This window comes from Triticum dicoccoides, chromosome 7A (genome assembly GCF_002162155.2).
Source record: "Triticum dicoccoides isolate Atlit2015 ecotype Zavitan chromosome 7A, WEW_v2.0, whole genome shotgun sequence".
In the NCBI taxonomy this organism is placed as follows: domain Eukaryota; kingdom Viridiplantae; phylum Streptophyta; class Magnoliopsida; order Poales; family Poaceae; genus Triticum; species Triticum dicoccoides.
In genome coordinates this window covers 241,265,939-241,286,553 of record NC_041392.1, presented here as the reverse complement: position 1 = coordinate 241,286,553, position 20,615 = coordinate 241,265,939, and the positions used below count along the sequence as shown (strand labels likewise).

The following is a 20,615-nucleotide window of genomic DNA, read 5'->3' as shown; positions in this document are numbered from 1 at the left end:
TTTAAATTTAATTAAACATTTTTATAAAGTATGTGAACATTCTATTTATATTGTATAAACATTTTGTAAACTTCCATAGTCATTATTTGAGACACCTAAATATTTAATTAAAATGACACACACACATTTGTTTAGGAAATAAAGTTTTTTAATCAACACAAAAATTATTCTACATCGTATATATATTTTTTAATGTCACACACATTTTGTAAAATCCCAGAATATTTCCAAAAATGTCACATAGTACATTTTTTGTTGATACGAAATAGTTTTTGCATTACACATTTTTTACATTGCATACACATTGAGAAAAAAATCACAAGTACATTTTTCAAACACTGAAACATTTTTTATTCTCAGAAACTTTTTCTTCAAGCTATCAATATTTTTGAAAACTGCGCTAACTAACTTTTTATGCTATGTCAATATTTTACAAAATTCATGGTTTTAAATTTATTATGTGTATTTATGTTTTAATATATGAAAAAAAAAGAATGACGTGGCATGACTTGAACCGCCCGCTCGATGTTTGCTTCGCTCCTACGTGTGCCTGAAGCTACTGGTCCACTGTATCAGGAGAAAAACTAGCCATTTTTTAGCTTTGAAAAAATGGTGAAATCCAAAAATCTTCACTGTTTTTAATTTTTTTCATGTATTTGAGAAAGGTTCATGATTTTGGAATTTGTTCATGAAAACCAAAAAGAAAGAGCGAAAATAATTGTTTCTAAAAAGCGAACCAAAACCAAGGAAACCAGCCCAAGAACTAGAGGGAACCTTTTGAAACTAGAGGGAACCTTCAAGTAGAAAGAGTACGGTTAACATGCTCCTGCCCACTTAGGACATAGCGAAAAGGAACGTGTGTGATGCGTAAGCACCAAATAGCATATTTCTATCAGTCGAGAGGAACTAATCAGCGAGTACTTCTTCAGAAGCACACGCAAGGGGCCACTTGGCATGCTCTCAGCTGCAGGCATGTGTCGTGTCTGAACGCTCCCTCCTGAATTTTTTTCTCTACGCGTTTTTGGCTTTTAGATGATTTTTTTTTTACTTTCGGGTATCTTCCGGTTTTTCTTAGGTTTTGGACAAAAAATTAATATTTTTGCATGAAAAATATATTTTTTCTTCTAGGAGAGGCACATATTTATTTCTCGCAGAGGCACGAATTTGCTTCCGCGAGAGAGACTATCGTGCCTCTCGGGAAAGAAAAAATGTATTTTTGTATTTTTTTCTTTCATGAGGGAAATAAATTTAATTCTCATGAAGGCACGGATTTACTTATGCGATAGGCGTGGTCGTGCCTTCGAGAAAAGGCAAAAAGGTGTTCTATTTCCTTCCACGGGAGGTGTGGATTTACTTCTTGTGGAGTTATGGATTTGCTCCCGTGAAAGACACGGTTGTGCCTCTCTCATAGAGAAAATCCGTTTTCTTTTTTTCTTTCTTCCACTAGAGGCGCATATTTACTTTCCTGAGAGACACGGTCATGCCTCTTAAGAAAGAAAATCGCTTACGACATTTGTTAATTTTTGTTATAAAAAATTCATTTTTTAATTTTCTTTTTAACTGTCCACCCGAGCTCATGGAGAAACTCTGCGTCGTCCATCGAGCCTTACTCAGGCTCGTTCCCAGCCTTTTGTTTTCTCTGAAAGAAAAGGCATGTTCCCTTCTCCCCCGAATCAGCCCAAATTTTAAAACCAGTCAATTACTTCTAGCTAAACTTTTTTTAGGATCATTTCTAGCTAAACTGATACCCTCTGTAAATTAATATAAAACTGTTTAGATTATTAAAGTAGTGATCTAAATGATTTTATATTAGTTTATAGAGGTAATATCACACGGGGTTATAGAACTTACGTCACATGTTCAGTTTGATGCTAGAACTTTAAAATACGGTTTTCTAGTCACCTAACTTGACTTAAGCGTTCAAATACAGTTACAGTACACATATGCAAGCATATTCATATGTATGGCCCCACGTGTCAGTAAAATGATGACACTAGGCGTGACATAATTTTACAACAAAACCCTTATAATTTTTTAGTTGCGAAAATAGTCAACCACCACAACAATATTTGCATAAAAAGACGTTCACATTTTTTGATATACAGAAAATCAAACGACAGTACTCCCAACAAAATAGGGTCAGCTTTATTAACTAGATAATTATACACACACTAATCGACTGTTTTGCAAACTAACTTGTGGTTGGATAGTTAGAGGGACTGTGGTATTCCCAGCCCACCAGGATTTAAATCCTGGTGCTCGCATTTATTCCTAGATTTATTTCAGAATTTCTGACAATGCGCATTCAATGGAAGGAGACGTTCCCATCCACGACGAGGTGCTTACAATGACTGTGTGTATGCGCATTCATAGAAATCAGTGTATGCGCGTGTATATGAACACTTGCCTTTGTACTGTATTAAAGAAAAACTGACTGTTTTAAAACAGAACACTCTAGCCGCTAGACTCTCTAGGTGAGTAGGTCCAGAACCGGTAAAACTAATATGTACTTAAAGGTGGCGAATGTGGAGCTTAAATGGGCTGCGTATATTTCGGTTTGTTTTGCACGTACTATTTTTCTTAAGATATTGGTAAAACCAGTGTGTTATATAAATGTGTTTATTACATATTTTTTTCACATTGTTTTAAGATAAAAACATAAAAAATAAATATAAACCAGTGTGCTATATAAAGTGTGTATTATCTATTTGGTTTTCAAAATTATAATTCAAATATTAATACAATGTTTGTCTAATCAATACTATTCATGTTTTTTAATTTTAAAATGGAAATTCAATAGTACCTACTATTTAATTTCTATATATTTTTTGAATATAAGTCACGTGTAAAAATTATACATAAATGAGTATTCATAAATATTTACTGATTTTTTGTATTCATCATTTTTTATAATTTTAATATAACCTGAAAGTGTATATTTTTCGGTTCATCAAACATATTTATTTAGTAAACATTTTCAATGTCTATATTACCTAAATATATTTTATATAATACACAAGTCTCTATTTGAACATTTTTATTTACTAATCAGCGTTTGTATGTATAGCATTTTTAACACACAATTTTTTTGAACATAATTTTATTACTTATTATGCTTTACAAATATTGTAAATGTATTTGTCACTCACATTTTACTTAATATTTCATATATAATACACAAGTTTATATTTAATTATTTTTATTTACTAATCATCATCCGTATATATAATATATTTAACACACAAAAAATTGAATATAATATATTTAACCATCACAAAAAAGCAAATATATCTTTAAAAAAATAGCGCGTACAAAATTGGCCGCAGTATACGCAGCCCATTTAATCTCGAGATGAGTACGTATATTTGTATTATCGATATTAGAGACACGCAGCTTATTTGGTTTTTTTAGCTACACCGTGCCAGGTTAGTACTATTTGCAGCGGTTTCGATTCCCGCCACATCTATTGTTTTTTTGTCAATTTTCGCATATAACAGAATGTTGTGGTTGAATATTTCTGTAAATAAAAAAGTATGAGGAGTGCGTCATGCCCAGCTCTACCACTCATGACAGGTCGGTCCATACTGTGGATACACTCGTATACGCGTACTGACCGCATTTGCATCCTTATGTGTAGTTAGATGACCACAAAATCGTATTTTTAAAGTTTTAGCATCAAAAACTGAACATATGACGCAAGTTGTATAACTCTTGATGATATTACGTCTAGTTTATAGAGGAAGTACTTAGAGCAATTCTAGTAGACCCTGCATTTTGTCGACCTGTAAAATGTGTTTGCAGGTCGCACGGGAACGGTTATGCAGGCCGAATTTTGCGGCGGCAGACTAGAAACCGCAAACAAACTCTTAAATTTTTAAAAAAGTTGTTTCACGTGAGAAATTTAAGCAGCAGCTCGCTGGAGCTCGCTCGCATAGATGGTTCTTCTTCGCATAATAAGTTCATGCACGTCACATACATACATACAGGTTAGATATGCTAGACAGGGCCTACGCTACCGCACCACTACAACAAAACTGAGCTCACCGGAGCTCCTGCGGTAGCTGCCCACCGGCGGCGATCAGTCAGAGTCAGAGGAGTCGGAGTAGGAGTCGGAGTCGAGGTCGATGTAGAGCTTCGCCTGCTCCGCCTTCATCACGCGCAGGTCGGCCTCTTTCGATGTGTGCGCCTGCGATGCCGTGAGGCCCGTCTCGAGGAAGAACCGCTCGTAGTCGAGCTCGCGCCGGATGCACTCTTCCATCTCCTCCTGATCCCTCGCCGACCGCTCGAGGAGCTCCTCCTGCCCCGGTGGGAGGTAGTCCTCGGGTCCGATGACGCCTCGGCGCGGCGGCGCATCGGGCACGGCCTCCTCCAGCTCCCTCTTCACCGGAACGAGCCGCGAGCTCGATGCGCCCGTGGATGAGCACCCCGCGGACCCGTAGCCGGAAGAGCTCCTCGCAGACCAGTTGCCGGAGGAGGCGCGGCGGCGACGGGCGCGCTCGAGCTCGAACTCGTCGAGCTCGCGCCGGTTGAATGCCGACGGCGACGAGCATCGTGGTTGAGCCACCGACGCGCCCCCCGCTTGCGCGCGGCGTCAGATCTGGCGGGGCGGCGGCGCTCCGCCTTATCCCCGAGTGAGCCAGACACCGATACGGGCTCTGGTCTGATCAGAAAAATGAACCGAGCCCGTATAATCACCGGAATTATGCGGGTCTGCGCCGGATGCGGGTCTGCGCCGGATGCGGGTCGGCTAGAGTTGCTCTTAGTACGTGCGATAATTGCACCGCCTGCAAGCAGTGCTGGTCGGAATCGGATTGGAACAGAGTAGTTTGACTTGTGAACGCAAGCGTCAAGCAAACGAAACAAAACGCGTTGGCACAGCCACCGTAACTCCTCCCGGAATCCGTTTGGAAGACGGGAACCGAGCCGCCGTCGATCCAAGCCGTCTCGGTGTATATATATGTACGATGTATTTGCCGCTCGTCCATCTCGTCGCCGCCACCCCCACTCCTCCTAGATCAGACGCGTTCTCCCCTGTCTCCGTCATCTCTGTTCAGCGCGCCGATCGATCCATCCGATGGCGTTCACCTGCAAGCGACCCGCCGCGTCCCTCGACGGCCACGCCAGCCAGCCGGGCGCGATGTGCCGGAAGAGGAGGCGCGTCATCGGGACCACCTATGACTACGACCAGGAGTCGTGCCTCGGCAGAGGCAAGTTCGGCGCCGTCGTCAAGGCGCGGTGCCGCGCGACCGGCCAAGTCGTCGCCATCAAGTCCCTCCACGACCCCGCCGACCCCCGCGAGGTGCTGCGGGAGGCCCGCTTCCTCGAGGCGTGCGGCGGCCACCCGCACATCGTCGGCTTCCGCGGCGTCACGCTCGACTACGTAACCGACGAGCTCTGCCTCGTCATGGACTACGTCGAGGGCAAGAGCCTCAAACTTCTCCTGAGCGAGAGGAGCGGCGGGCTCCCGGAGGCCACGGTGTGCACCTTCATGTGGCAACTCCTCACGGCCGCCAAGAAGATGCACCGGTGCCACGTCGTCCACCGCGACATCAATCCTGCTAACATCCTCGTCGGAGGGGAAGAAGCCGGAAGAGGGTTCGTCAAGATCTGCGACCTCGGCGTCGCCATGTCCATGTCGGAGGCGCCGCCGTACGAGGAGGAGGCTGGCATGGGGGAGTACCGGGCGCCCGAGATGCTGCTGGGAAAAGAGGACTACGACGCGCTCGTCGACACGTGGTCTCTCGGGTGCGTCATGGCAGAGATGCTCACTGGCGAGAGGATTTTCCGAGCCGCCGAATTCATCTCTCTCTTCCAAAGGATCTTCGAAGTGGTGGGCGTGCCAGACGACACGACGTGGCCGGGGTTCACGTCGCTGCCGCACGCCGCCCCGCCGCCGCTGGTGCCGGGGCAGCAGAGCACGCTGCGAGATCTGTTCCCGGAGGAGGTGCTGTCCGCGGAGGGATTCCAGGTCCTCAACGGCCTTCTTACATGCAACCCCGACAAACGGCTGACGGCGACCGCCGCGCTGAAGCTCCCGTGGTTCGCCACCGCTGCTGCAAACGCCCGCCCTTCTGCTCCGACTGCTGCTGCTGCTGCTGCCAAGATCGACACGATGGCGCTGTCCATAAAGGAGGAGGTGGTGGAGTTCGCTCCGTTGATGCCTCCTAGAAAGAGAGTCACGGCCAAGAAGACGTTGATCAGGAAGAAGGCGCCGCTGATCGTTCCACCGGCCACATAAAGGCGCAGAGATCTTCTTCTTCTGCCTCGATGCTTGGGACTTTTCGGATGCAAAATATGTAGATGCTTGGATGACAATTTAGTGCACCCAGAGCGGAGTAAATTGTCTCTGCTCAAGCTCGAAGCATCTGTACACTTGCAGGCTTGCTGCGTTGCAGTGTTTGTTTTATCCTGTAATATGTAGTGTTCAATGCAATGTGTTGAATGAAATTGGTGACAACCTGCTGAATGTGAAATTGGAAGTTCTTGAAATGCAGATTGTGTAGGCAAAAAATGTTACGACCATTGAGAAACTTGTGTCAGATTAAACTGGTTCTCTCATGTCTGATTTATGTTATACACATTCAGTCAGTTTCTTGCGAAAATTTACCAATCTGATTGTGTAGGTAAACATAAGCCTGAGTGCTGACAGGAAATATGTTTTTGATCTTCGTCTCTAATCCACCAACTGACCAATATTCAAGCAGTGCTACATTCAAATATTCAAGCTATATAAGTCTTACCAATTCACATGTGTGTAACTTCTGTCAGATTAGAGGGGTACAAACTGGGCATATAGATGCATATATTTCACACAAAAAGGATACATCCAGAAGATGATACTACAAGGCAAGCACGCAAGGCTTATGTTCTGTCTGGAACACATGAATTTCAGTGGGTATTCGAAATTGCGTTTACTACAGACGACTCATTTGTCGAGGATCAGTTTTGTCCATGCCTTTTCTTGCAACCTAATTATTTTCTTTTTTGTGATTGATCTACCAGCCCTTTCAAGTGTTCCATCTGACAGCATGTATGCCTGTTTAATTGCGTTTACTACAGACGACTCAAGAGTGCATTCAGGACAGTGTCATGTATGCTCCCAATACAAGTGTACCTGAAATCAGAGCAAGTACAGAGAAATGCATGAGATTGGAAACTTTATACATGAAAGGGTAGATGACTTCAAACTGCGAAGGTGCCAAGTTGGTTTTACAGAATGAGGTGAAAGTTCAGAATACCATGGTAATGACATACAAGCAAAGGGAATTTAGAGGCTTATTAGTAGTTAACTTTCTCAGAGGATGATGTAATAAATCGTACCCTGATCCATAGGGTCACCTAACATCTACCCGTAAAGGTCTGAACACCGAGAAGAACATACCCTTGAATCCTTGATCATAAAGGCTGCACTATTTAACCTTGCAGGTTAAGAGGAAAAACCAAACATCCATGTCAGAGAATAGTATGCTCTTCAGAATTGGAAGTACCTGCAGGACCAAATCCAGGATATAGGATTCACCCTCGAAAAGAGGCTAGCCAGCTGAACTAGGAGTATGAAGATATGCATGGGTACTGAATAGTCCACAATCATATTAGATCCCTAAAAAGAAATGTACCGCATTTGGATTGCCTTTTCTAGTGCCAGGTAAAATTGCTTTTCCAGGTTTTTGTTTCAACAGAGCTTCCAAGCGAGACTTGAAATCTGTCCTGATAGTCTCCATGTTAGGATGAGAGTGGCAAGGATCGATCTATTGTCTCACGCGGTTGTCGAAATCTCAAATACAATTGGATTACACGAATGGAGAGGAAAAAATGGGGAACTAGGGTTCTAGCCGTCGCCGCCGAGCCGTGATCCACCGGATGCCTTGATCCCTTGGTTGCCTTGGTTAAGTAGTGGACGCGTCGGGCTTCACCTGGCCCAGTCTGGCCCGTAGGCGTGTGGGTTGGCCTTGGGCACGCGCTGGGGCCGGCCTCCTTCCGGCCCAGCGTGGGTGATCTGCGGGCCCGGCATGTCAGTGGTGCTGACATCCCCCCTCCTTGTGTCGAGGCTTGCCCCCAAGCCTCCGCGTGTGGGAAGCGTGCTTGAAGAGCAGCTTTGTCTTCCCAAGTGGAGTCCACCTGGTCGCGTGGAGACTATCAAACCTTGACTTGTTCGACCATGCCGCTCGTTCCCTTGCGCCATCGCGATTGTAGGATCTGCACTGGTATCGCTAGCATGTCTTGGTCAATAGGTAGTTCTAGGCTAGCCGCCGCACCTGGGAGCAATGCACGCCGGAGCATCGAGACATGGAACACCGGATGCACAGTGGCATCTGGAGGTAGCTGAAGTTTGTACGCGACCTCGTTGATCTTGGCGATGATCGGAAAGGGTCCGAAGAACTTGAACGAGAGCTTGTGGTTGGCGCGCGGAGCAACTGATGTTTGAATGTATGGCTGAAGTTTGAGAAATACCTTGTCACCCACTTCAAACTGGCGCCATGAACGCTTCTTGTCTGCCTGAGTTTTCATGCATTGGCGTGCGCGATTGAGATGTTGTTGGAGGAGTTGCTGCACTACCTGACGCTCCTCCAGCCATGATTGCAGAGCCAGAACCGAGCACGATGACGCTGCTGAGATGCCCCAGTGTCTTGGTTCGTACCCGAACAGGGCCTTGAAAGGAGTCATCCCGATCGCTGAATGATGGGTGGAATTGTACCAAAACTGTGCAAGTGGGATCCAGAAGCTCCAGCGTCGCGGACACGTGTGCGTGAAGCAACGCAGATAGGTTTCCAAGCACTGGTTGACTCACTCCGTTTGATCGTCTGTTTGTGGGTGGTTGGCCGTGCTCATCCGCAGCTCTGTTCCAGCGTATTTGAACAGCTCCTGCCAGAAGTGGCTGGTGAAGACTGGGTCGGATCAGAGACAATGGCTCCGGGCAAACCATGCAGCTTGTATATTTGATTCATGTAAAGGAGAGCCACCTTAGATGTAGTATAGGGATGTGCTAGGGGTAGAAAATGGGCAAACTTTGTCCTCTTGTCCACAATAACCAGCAAGCAGTTGAATTTTCCGGATTGCGGTAGGCCATCGACGAAATCCATAGTGATCATATCCCATGGTGCAGTTGGTATTGGTAGTGGGTTTAGAAGCCCTGGACTGGCAGCTCGATCCGGTTTGGCCTGCTGACATATGGAGCAACAGCGTATGTAGTTGTGCACATGAGTCTTCATTTTGGGCCAGGCAAAGAGTCGCTGTATGCGACGATATGTAGCTGGGATGCCTGAGTGCCCCCCCATAGGGTTGTCGTGAAATGCTGCAATGATCTTCTGTTGGAGACTTGTGGTACCACCCAGCCAAATCCGTCCTCTGAACCTAAGCAGCCCTTGAGTGAGGGTGAATCGTCCTTTTGGGTCTGGGCGAATCGCTAGCTGTTCCAGCAGCAGTTGCGCTTGGGGGTTCGAGTTGTAGCTGGACAGAATGTCTCCCAACCACGCTGGCTGGCAGGAGGTTATTGGGTTCGATGTCTCGTCAGGTTTGGAGCGAGATAGAGCATCCGCTGCTGTAATCTCCTTTCCCTTCTTGTATCTGATGGTATATTGCAGCCCCAATAATTTGGTGAATGCTTTCTTTTGCCACGGGGTCGAGAGGCGTTGCTCTTCGAGGTGAATGAGACTTTTCTGATCTGTATAAATTGTAAATTCTCCGTGCTGCAGGTAGGGGCGCCATTGATCCACTGCCACTATCACTGCGAGATACTCTTTTTCATAAGTTGACAATCCTTGGTAGCGGGGGGCTAATGCTTTGCTCATGAATGCTATCGGATGGCCCTCTTGTTGCAGAACAGCCCCAATGCCGTATTCGCTCGCGTCCGTTTCAATCGAGAATGGCTTATTGAAGTCCGGCAACGCGAGAACTGGAGCTGATATCAACTGTGTTTTCAGCAACTAAAAGGCTTCTTCTGTTGTTTGTGTCCAAACAAAGGGCACCCCCTTTTTGAGGAGGTTGGTTAGGGGTTTGGCGATGACGCCAAAGTTGCGCACGAACCTTCTGTAGTACCCGGCAAGCCCCAGGAAGTTGCGAACCTCCTTGAGGTTATTGGGCGCTGCCCAGTTTGCCACTGATTGAATTTTCCCCGGGTCAGTGGCGACTCCTTTGTCTTGCGGATCAGGTCATGTATCATGTCATGGACGAAGATTCTCCTAAGGGAATTTGGGACAAGTTGGCAAATCGTTATATGTCCAAGTCAGCGACCAATAAGTTGTATTTGAAGCAAAAGTTCTGTGGGCTGAAGATGCAGGAGGGGTCGGATCTTGTGGAGCATGTGAATGCCTTTAATCAATTGGTCACGGATCTAGCGCGTCTGGATGTGAAGATTGAGGATGAGGATAAGGCACTACTTCTTCTTGTTTTGTTGCCACCGTCCTATGAGCATTTGGTCATTACATTGACACATGGAAAGACAACCGTCAATAATGAGGAAGTCACTGCAGCGTTGCTTGGGCATGAGTTGAGGAAGCAAAAGAATGCTACAGAGGAGAGTACTCAAGGTTTGGGGTTGGCAGTTAAAGGCTATCAGATCAGGAAGGGACAAGAGGCAGAGAAGAAAAAGAAGAAAAAGGTGCAGTGCTATAGGTGCAAGGACTGGGGACATATAAAGAGGGAATGCCCAGAACTGAAGGGTGGGGCAAGTGCTAATGCGGCTACTCATGGTGATGACTCAGACAGCAGTAGTGATGTTCTCGTAGTATCAAACATGCGGTCAAAAAAGCTGAAGCGTGGATGTTGGATTCAGCTTGCTCTTTTCATGCGACGCCCAAAAGGGAGTGGTTCTCTTCGTACAAGTCTGGTGAGTTTGGTTTAGCCTATGTGGGCGATGATACAGGTTATCGTGTTGCTGGAGTAGGTGACATCAAAATCAAGATGTTTGACGGAGTTGAGCGGATGCTTCAGGGAGTCAGGCATGTGCCAGGGCTAAGGAGAAATCTAATTTTGCTTGGTGTTCTTCATGATGGTGGTATGGAATTTCGTTGTGATCGGGATACGAAGACCATGGAAATCATGGAAGATGGGGTGATTGTGATGACAGGAGAGAGGACGGCTTCACATCTTTACAAGTTGCAAGGAAGCACTATTGCAGGTGGAGCCATGGAGAGTGGAGCTGCAGGAGTAGCAGCGAAGTCCCACGGTGGCGGCGGGTCTGACCCGTCGGGTAGCTCTCAGTAAGCTACAAAGGAGACAACCCGAGTCCGGAGTACATGGAGGTTCGAGCATGGACGACTTCTAATTGGTGAGGAATATTCGCCAAGGTGGAGTTTGTTATATTTGTGTCGAATATTATGTACGCAAGGGGTTACGTGGACTTGAAGTTGTAATTGTTGTGGTTAGGTACGAGTTGTGTAGGAGTTGGACACTTGTATCCTAGGCCTCTTATATACGGAGGGGCACCACACGTTGTAACCCATGACGACTTGATAGCAACAGGTACGCGGGGGAGCCGACGGCTTGTGCCGGTGCCCGGGCGGCTGGTGTTGCGGTATCTTGGGGAGGAGCGCCCGTAGTCATGCCCCGGAGATGTAGCCATATCGGTGAACCTTGTTAACAAATATCGTGCCTCGGTATGTCGTCTATGATCTTGCATTAGCGTTTTATTCTAACAGTTTCGAGTACATTTTATCCAACCTGGAGGTGGTGGATTTGGATAGGAAGATCAGGCACAGGACGTGGTGGAGAGCGACAAAATCCAAGAGAGAAAAGGAGAATTATGTAGTGTTTTGGCTGTCAGAGAAATGAGAGAATTATGGTGTGCTGGTTGTCATTTTTTAGATGAGATAAAATAGTGTAATGCATTTCAAATGCTTGTTCTTATGTACTGTTTGAGAAATGCTTGTTAATCAAGAAAGTTTGAATTGTCCAGATATGTTCCGTACAGTTTGAGATGATCTTTTTTGTTTTAGAACTTTAGATATCTTCAAAAAGAATTTTCCTTCAGAAATGCATGTACATTTTGAGAAGTTAAGGTCTCTAGAAACCTAAGAGCACTATTTGAAATGCACAACATATATCTTTATTTGAAATGTTTAGAAATGGATGCCCTGTTTGAATTATTCTGAAATGTACATGATCTCCAGAAACCTTACAACATATATCTTTGCTTTCTGTTTGACAACATGGTGTTAAAAAATCTTACAACACTATCTGTTAGACACCACGATGTTCAAACATTTGACAACATATATGTTTGACAACACATCATGCAAAAAAAAAATACTATTGCAGAATATCGGAATTGTCATAGCAGATGGTTTGACGAGACAATATTCAGCAGATAGTTTGGCAAAATATAGTCATTACAAGACTGCTCACTACAGAAACCCATGTAGCTCACATAACATGCTACAGAACTCATGTTCTTGACATAAACATACATCCATTCTGCAGAATGGCAGTGACCTCTTTCTACTTGATGCAAATCTTTAGTATAAGAATACAATTCTGCATAACTTAGCATGTCTCTTGGAATAACATTTCTGCCTCCAGTGCTCCTGAGTAATCAACATGTCCATCCTTCCTCTCAAAATAGCCGAGATAATGAAATCTCACAAACATGTAATCAAGTGGATCACGAGGATCCAAAGAAGCTGCAAACTGATAGAAATTTCTGGTCAGTTGTATAGTAGTGCAAATGACTGACAAAGTTCAAATATTCAGTCAAAATATTCAGTTGTACAGTACTTAATATTCAATCAAAATTATAGTGCAAATAAATGACAGAGTCCAATATTCAATCCATCCTTCCTCTCTAATGCATAGTTAAATGATTGTTCAGTCAAAATTGGAGTGCAAAAAACAAAGTGCAGATTTAACATTCTTCAGTCAACAAATGCAGAGTTAACACAGTGCACATATTCAGCCAAAATTCAGTCAAAATCAGAGTTACCCAATAATGCGGTGAAAGTCACTATGCTCAGTTTTTATCAACCCAGTCATTAATGAAACAACATAAAAGAAACTACTTTCTTCTGAAAACAAGTACGATCGTCCAAAAAATCATAACCTTTTTATGGAAGAGCAACATCAGGAACAACCCTACATGATGCCACTAAACTACTGGCCACGAAACAGAAACATGATGAGATCCAAGACGGACAAACATACCTTCAACCATGGCTTGAATCTGAAGGAGATGGAGGCGCAACGATCGATGACAGTGTAGCCCTAACCGTGGATGACCACAGACCGCACTTTATCCCATGCGAAGTGGATGCCCAGGCGCCAACGATTGACGGCAGCGGTTGGCAGCAACGATTGGGGCGACGACAGTGACGACGATGGCTGGCTGCGGCGCGTCCTCCTCGGGCGAACAGAGGAATCAAAACAGACGAAGGGAAAACGAGAACACACGTACATTTATTTCGGCCATCAACGGCCACGTCACCAACACTTATGCGCCAAGTCAGCACCAACTAAGACCTTGTTCGTTTAAACCTCCTCTCAAGAGGATTGGAGTGGATTGGAGGGGATTTTGACTTGCAGGGGATCTAATCCCCTCAATCCCTGCCAATCCCCTTTCAAAACCGCCTCAACCGAACAAGGCCTAAATGAAAACACAAGCAAAACCGCTTCAGATGTGACATGAAACCACTCAGGGCTTGATTAAACCGGTTTTGACAATTTCAGGATGTAAATCAAACCAAAATTGACTTTGGGGGTTTATGGAGACCTTGAGAGGGATTTGAGGGTGAAAACTATACTTTTTTTTGAGACAACCTCGCATGCTTTATTCACTCTTTATAATGTTTAACGGTACAAAATCAAGCTCTCCAGGCTGGCCCAACCACACATGACGGCCAAAACCCAGAGACAGAGCATATTTAGCGAGATTGTGAGCCTCGAAATTCGAGCTCCTAAACTCATGGACTACTTTACATGACATAAAAGAATTAGCACGATGTATTATTTCATGCATTATAGCTCCATACTCTGATGACGAGCTTTTGTGGACATCTTCTACCACCCACTTGCAATCCGATGCAATCTGAATTTTGTTTTCGTAAAGATCCTCCGCCAAGGCTTGCCCTTCCCTCACAGCAATAGCTTCCAGCGGACTTGCATCAGTGATGAAATTAATTTTTAATGCTGAAGCTCCTAAGAACGTGCCAATGTGGTCTCAGCACACCACACCCACTGCACCGCACTCTTCGTCTGTAGACACCGCCGCGTCCACGTTCAATTTTGCATGCCCATCCGGCGGTGCCAGCCACACATTTGGTCTGCTGCTAGCTTGCTTCTGTGCCCCCCTCTCTCCTTTCTCAAGTAGCTCCAGATCACTCAGATAATGGATTATGAAAGAATTGGTAGAGAACGGGCTGTCAAAAATCTCTTCGTGAATAGCTCTCCTCCTCACTCGCCAAACAGCCCACAGAGTCACAACCATCCGAGTGAATTCTTCATGTGATAACAAGTCGTGCATCGTGAAAACCCAGTTTTTTGCGTCAAGGGACAAGTTGTCAAGCATTACCTCCACTGTTTCCTCCGAGCAAAGAGACCAAACACTTCTAGTCATTACACAATCTATCAGTGCATGCTTCCAATCATCTTGCGCCGAACAGAAAGCGCACACACTCGTCGTCGCCATATTACGATGATGCAACTATACTTCTTTCTTTTTTTTTGAGACAAAACTATACTTCTTTCTAAGGCATAAGGTCTGAGGCAACAGGGTAGCCCATCAGGTGTGCATCAGGGTGGCCCATCAAACCAAGCAACCAGCCCGCACCCGTTCACGTACGTACGCTCGCAGCCCAACTCATCGATTCACGCTCGCTCAAAACTCACCCATTCACGCTCGATGCCTCGAAAAAAAACATTCACGCTTGATCTCGCTCGCACGAACGTAGAGGCGGCTGGGCGATCGGTCTTCGTCTTCGTGACTTTTCAGTTTTTCACTGGAGAAAAGAAAAACAGCGATCCCAACTCCCAAATCCCAATCCCATCGTCTTCCGTGATCCTGACGGCTGGGCGGCCGGCCGGCTCACGCCGTCACGCCTTCGTGCAGGTGCAACAGCGGCAAGCCGGCAACCGGCAGGCCGTCGATCAACAGCCTACAGACTACAGCGCCTGACTCCTCCCACCACCATCAATTGGACTACGGTGTAAATTTTTCTTCGCTTGATCCTATCTCTCGCCTTATAAAATTAGCAACATAATTTTGAGTTTTCTTTATCTACATCATAGTCGATTAGTCATACTCGATTCGAATTCTGCCTAATACCTCTTTTCTGTGTTGTTCTTCAATAAATACTTTTACGGGTTGCAACTGTTAGAGTTATATATTAGTGATGCCTTTTGACCTTTTGCATTCAGTCTTTTGGCATACTTTTGTAGCCTTTTGGCATCCTCATGTATGTGTATATATGTTGGCTTTGGCCTCCTAATAATACAAGTTGTTGTTCCTAACATGGTATTAGAGCATTAAGTTTTTTTTTCCGCACGCGCAACTCGTGCGTTCTCCGATCCATCTCACGTCCGCCGGTACTCCCGGCCGTCGCTGTCTTCTTCCCTGCCGGCAACCACTGCTCCTTCCTCGTGGCTGTCCGTTGCTGCTGCACCGCACCCGCCCGCTGGACCTCTGCTACACACACGCCTCCAGCCGATCCGCTCGCTGGATCTCCTCTGCCGCCTTCTAAGGAGCGGCTCGAGCCGCCGCCGCTCTCCTCCTCTGGATCGAGTCCGCCTTGGTCGCACGTCTGCCGGCCGCCGCCTTCTCCCAGCTCGCGGCCTCGGACTTCTCCGCCGGTCGCCGCCTCCTCGCGGCTGCGGCCCCGCGACTTCTCCGTCCGCCGCCGCCATCAGTCCTTTCCTCTGGTTGGAGAGAAGACGAGGGGAACTGGACCCGGCCCGACGTCCAGTTCGGGACGCCCGTCTCCCGATTCGGCGCTCTCGATCGGGGCGCTCTTCGTGCTCGTCCTCTGAATCGAGCGCCCTTGCCGCCGCTGCTTCTTCTGGTTTCGGCCGCTGGTGCTTGCCTCGCGCGTGAGTGCTGGCTGCTTGCCTCGCGCGTGAGTGCCTTTTGGGCTGATTGCACGCTGGGTGCACGTCTGCCTCTTGGGCTGATTCTGTTGGTTGTCCCTTAGTGCAAAAAAAGAGAAAAAAAGAGAGAAAAAAAACTGATATGGCTTTTACGCCACGCCTGCATTTCCGTCGCTGCCTACCGACTCCCGACGGTGTTCCGTATATTGATCCCGTCTCACACATGCGCCGTCGCTCGGTGCTTGGCGCTCGTCCGTGTGTGACGCTGTCCTCTATGGTATCTTCAGCAGGCTATGATGGTCGTTACTCATTGACTCTTGTCGCGGATTTCGCCCGCGATGGTGGTGCCTGCTCTACACCAACTCCTCTCGTGGTTTACGCGCGCGGCGGTGATCAGGATTAGGATTAACCGCCTAGAGAGTAAAGATGTCGACTAGGGGATTAGGTATCTTTATATTCTTCATATTCGGTAACTCGGTATTCTTCATATTAACTCGGTAACAAGTATCTTCACATTCTTCATGCACACATTTCTTGCATCAACCTTGTGTAGGTTGTATCATGGCATATTATTCATTCATTCTTGTGATACTTGTTTCCTTTCTCAAAGCATCCCAACAATGATCTCTTGTTGCTAGTTGTGATGTCTTTGCTGTTCGTGTGTGGACTTCATTTGTATACAATAAGACCATATCTAGCCATGTGCTATGCTCCCAAGCAAATATCTTATTGGTATATGTATGACCTCTCTTTGGATATCTTGTTTCTCGTGTTGTAACTAATTCGGGTGTACATCCTTCTTTGTAGATATATATCATCATGATTTCGTCTACCTAGAATCGTATACACTTGAGAGAAGTTGCATATCTAGTTGATATCCTTTCTTTCACGTCCATCTTGTCTTTCTCTTGTTATTTCTTTGGTGGCTCCGTGAAAACTTTTGCCTTGAGTGCGTGTCTTATATCGTTGCATCTTGATGCACTCTTGTGTGGTGAAGATTATTTTCCTCATGCTTATATTTACGAGGCTTTTGCCATCTTAATTGGTATCCCTCGTCTTGATGAGGCTTTCATCCTCTATCTTCACCACGGGTTGTCACAAGCATAGGTTCTTTATATGCTTATTAGTAAGCTTGTGAACCCATTTGGTAGTTGTGTGTGGGAATGATAGGCCTTGCACCGTGTGCCTCATTCTTTCAAGACTTTATTGATGCTTAATGCTCATCCGTACTTTAGTCTTCTCAAGTGTTTTGCCTTGACTCACACACATCATTTTGATTGAGCCCTTTCTTAAGTTGCCTCTTTTACTTGTTGCTCAACCATGTGTTTGTTGCAAGTACTAGGTTTTGTTTCCTATATGCTCACTTGCACTTGTTGTAAGTTTCTATTGATTTTGGGGGAGCTGTGATCCTATTTTGTACACTTTGTATCCAAATACAAAAATTCTTATGTGTGCACAAATCATGGGGAGCTTCTCTAGTTTCTTTAGAACACTTCTTTGCTCATATCATAATATCCTTTGTTCTTGTGGCACGTAGGATGTTTGGTCTAGTTGGTTCAATTGATACCCCTTAATTATTTGCTTCAATTGGTATCTTCTGATTGCTTGTGTCTCTCTTTGTTATGTCTTTGTGGCATATCTTCCTTTAGCAATCTTGGTGCCTCAATATAGTTGGTTTACCTCCAAGTATTACCTTTGGATATGTGTATGACATTCCACTCTCTTGTTGAGAAATACACAACTTATGGAGGAACACAATTTATATTGGCCTTCTAAGCTTTTCTCCCATTTTGGCAATCGATGCCAGGAGAAGTTTCAGAGAGTTTTGTGGATAAGTTTAGAGAGTTTTTTTTCCTCTTGCTTTGGTTTTGTACCTAAGCATTTGCATCTCATACACATGCATTATTGGTTGTTGCATTGCATGGTGATAAATAATTCCTTATATAAACTCTCTTGAAAGTAATTGTCAGAGAGTTTTGTGGATAAGTTTAGAGAGTTTTTTTCCTCTTGCTTTGGTTTTGTACCTAAGCATTTGCATCTCATACACATGCATTATTGGTTGTTGCATTGCATGGTGATAAATAATTCCTTATATAAACTCTCTTGAAAGTGATTGTCATCAATTACCAAAATGGGGGAGATTGAAAGGACATGCGGTGCCCCCATGTGTGGTTTTGGTAATTGATGATAATCTCTATGGACTAACGGTTGCCTTGAGTTATATTTGAAGCATTTGTCCATAGGATTGTCTTGAAGTCAATGTGTTGGTTTCATGGAGTTTATGAGATGGCTAAAGTGCTTTTTAAGGAATTATCCAAAGATTGGTCATGTGTGAGTTGAGATGGCCAAAGTGCTTTTCAAGGAATTATCCAAAGATTGGTCATGTGTGAGTTGAGCTTATTGCAAGCATGTCTTGAAGAAGAAGATTGTGTGATCATTCATGTTTACCTTCAAGACATCATCCAAATGAAGAGAGTTGGAAAGATCCAATGTTGATCAAGACTAAGTCAACAGTGAATCAAGTTGATCAACTCACAAAGTGTAGAAGAAGTACCAAGAGGGATCAAGTGATCCCATGGTATGGTAAGCATTGTCCATCACGCTTTGTGTACTAACCCATGGTCTACGTGAGAGTTCTTTGTGGGGTTAGGTATGTTTCCATGGTCTTGCGTTAAGACGAAGATCTCATACAACCCATGGAGGATGACATCAAGTGGTGATCGTCATCAAGTTTGCAGTGTGCAAGTTCAAGTGGAGCAACTCGAAGAGTGGCTCACCCATAATGAAGTATGGGGGAGCAATCAAACTTGAAGCTTGCCGTTCATTGTGGTGTCAATGGAATTGTGAAGATGTGCCAAAGAGTGGCTCACCCATAGTGGAGTATGGGGGAGCAATCAACTAGTCTTCATCGAGCCAACACAATCAAGAAAGGTGGTCCAACTTGAGGAAGTCAAGATCGTCATCATCTAGCTCAAGTGGACTATGTGCAAGGCAAATGTTTTCCCTTGACAGGTTTTCTATTTTACCGGTCTCATAGTGGTAGTTGGGAGACCGGGTTGTAGGATCGATTGTCGTACTATCAAGGGGGCTCTCTAGGGAGTAGCTTGATCGTATCATTAGCCGAGAGCTCAAACCATTGCATCCTTGCATCATCTTTCTTGGTTCTTGTTTGGTTCCATTTGTGAGTCTTAGAGCTTATGGTCATCTTGATGACAAGCTTGAGTTCATCGAAAACGGAGTTCGCATGCATCTTCTATGATGTTTTCGGTCTTGGAGGTTTTTCCGGTCTTATCCGAGGAAGGGTTCTCACTATTTTATTATGGTCCTTTTCTCATTTGCTTCTTATTGATATTTCTCTCAAGATTGTGTTAGCCCTTGTCTTTAGCTTTCCAGCAAACTTGGTTTCGTTGAATTCGGAGCTCGTATGCGAAAGTTGTGGCTGTTTTGATATTGCCTGATTTTCACAGAGAGGTTGTACCGCCCCATGGAGAGGTTGTACCGCTTGACCAGTACAACCGGTGTTTGGAGCGGTTGTACCGCTCCAGAATTGGTCCGGAGGTTGTACCGGTCATGTACCGCTCTACCACCGGACTGGTCTCTGTTGTGGTGCGGTTGTTGGGCGGTTGTGGGCCGGTTGTACCGCTTATTGCCTGTTACCAGTTGTACTGGTGCTCATAGAGGTTAATGTTATTCTGTACATAACGGGCAGATTCGTGGGGACCTATTTAAGGGGGTCTTCTTCCCCAATGGTTCCCCATCTCTTGAGCTCGTTTTTGCCCCCATTGTTGACCTTCTTTGAGCTTGCTAACTCTCCATCCCTCCATGAATTCTTACTAGTTTTTGAGGGAAAAGAGAGAGGAGATTTAGATCCACATTTCCACCAATCACTTTCTCCTCTATGTGAGGGGAACCCCTTGGATCTAGATCTTGAAGTTCTGTAATGCCCTCGATGCGGCTATATCTCCCACGTGTCGAAGCACGACTTAGAGGCATAACCGCATTGAAAGCAATGTCGCAAGTGAGGTAATCTTCACACAACCCATGTAATACATAAGGGAAAGAGATACATAGTTGACTTACAATCGCCACTTCACACAATTACATGAATAAAGCATTACAACATCCAAATACAATCAAGGTCCGACTACGGAACCAAAATAAAAGAAGAACCCCAAGAGCGACAAGGTCCCCGATCGACCCCAACTGGGCTCCACTACTGATCAACTGGAAACGAAACAACACAAAGGACAAGATCTTCATCGAGCTCCTCCTTGAGTTTGGTTGCGTCATCTGCACGGACTCAACGGCATCTGCAAGCTGGTTTTGGAAGTATCTGTGAGCCACGGGGACTCAGCAATCTCGCCCCCTCGCGATCAAGACTATTTAAGCTTATGGATAAGGCAAGGTAATATGTGGAGCTGCAGCAAGCGACTAGCATATATGGTGGCTAACCTGTTCGCAAAAGAGAGCGAGAAGAGACGGCAAAGCACGATCGAGAAACTATGATCAAGAAGTGATCCTAGAACACCCTACGTCAAGTATAACTCCAACACCGTATTCGCTTCCCGGACTCCGCCGGAAAGAGACAATCACGGTTACACACGCGA

At 45.3% G+C, this 20,615-nt stretch overlaps 1 protein-coding gene across 1 annotated transcript; it reads left to right on the top strand.

The window, feature by feature from the left end:
- The first annotated feature begins 4,939 nt into the window (after positions 1–4,939).
- On the top strand, positions 4,940–6,442 carry LOC119332555 (putative cyclin-dependent kinase F-2). Its single transcript, XM_037605735.1, has one exon. It carries the CDS (start codon positions 5,075–5,077, stop codon positions 6,236–6,238), a length of 1,164 nt encoding a protein of 387 aa, XP_037461632.1. The 5' UTR covers positions 4,940–5,074; the 3' UTR covers positions 6,239–6,442.
- The last annotated feature ends 14,173 nt before the right edge of the window (positions 6,443–20,615 follow it).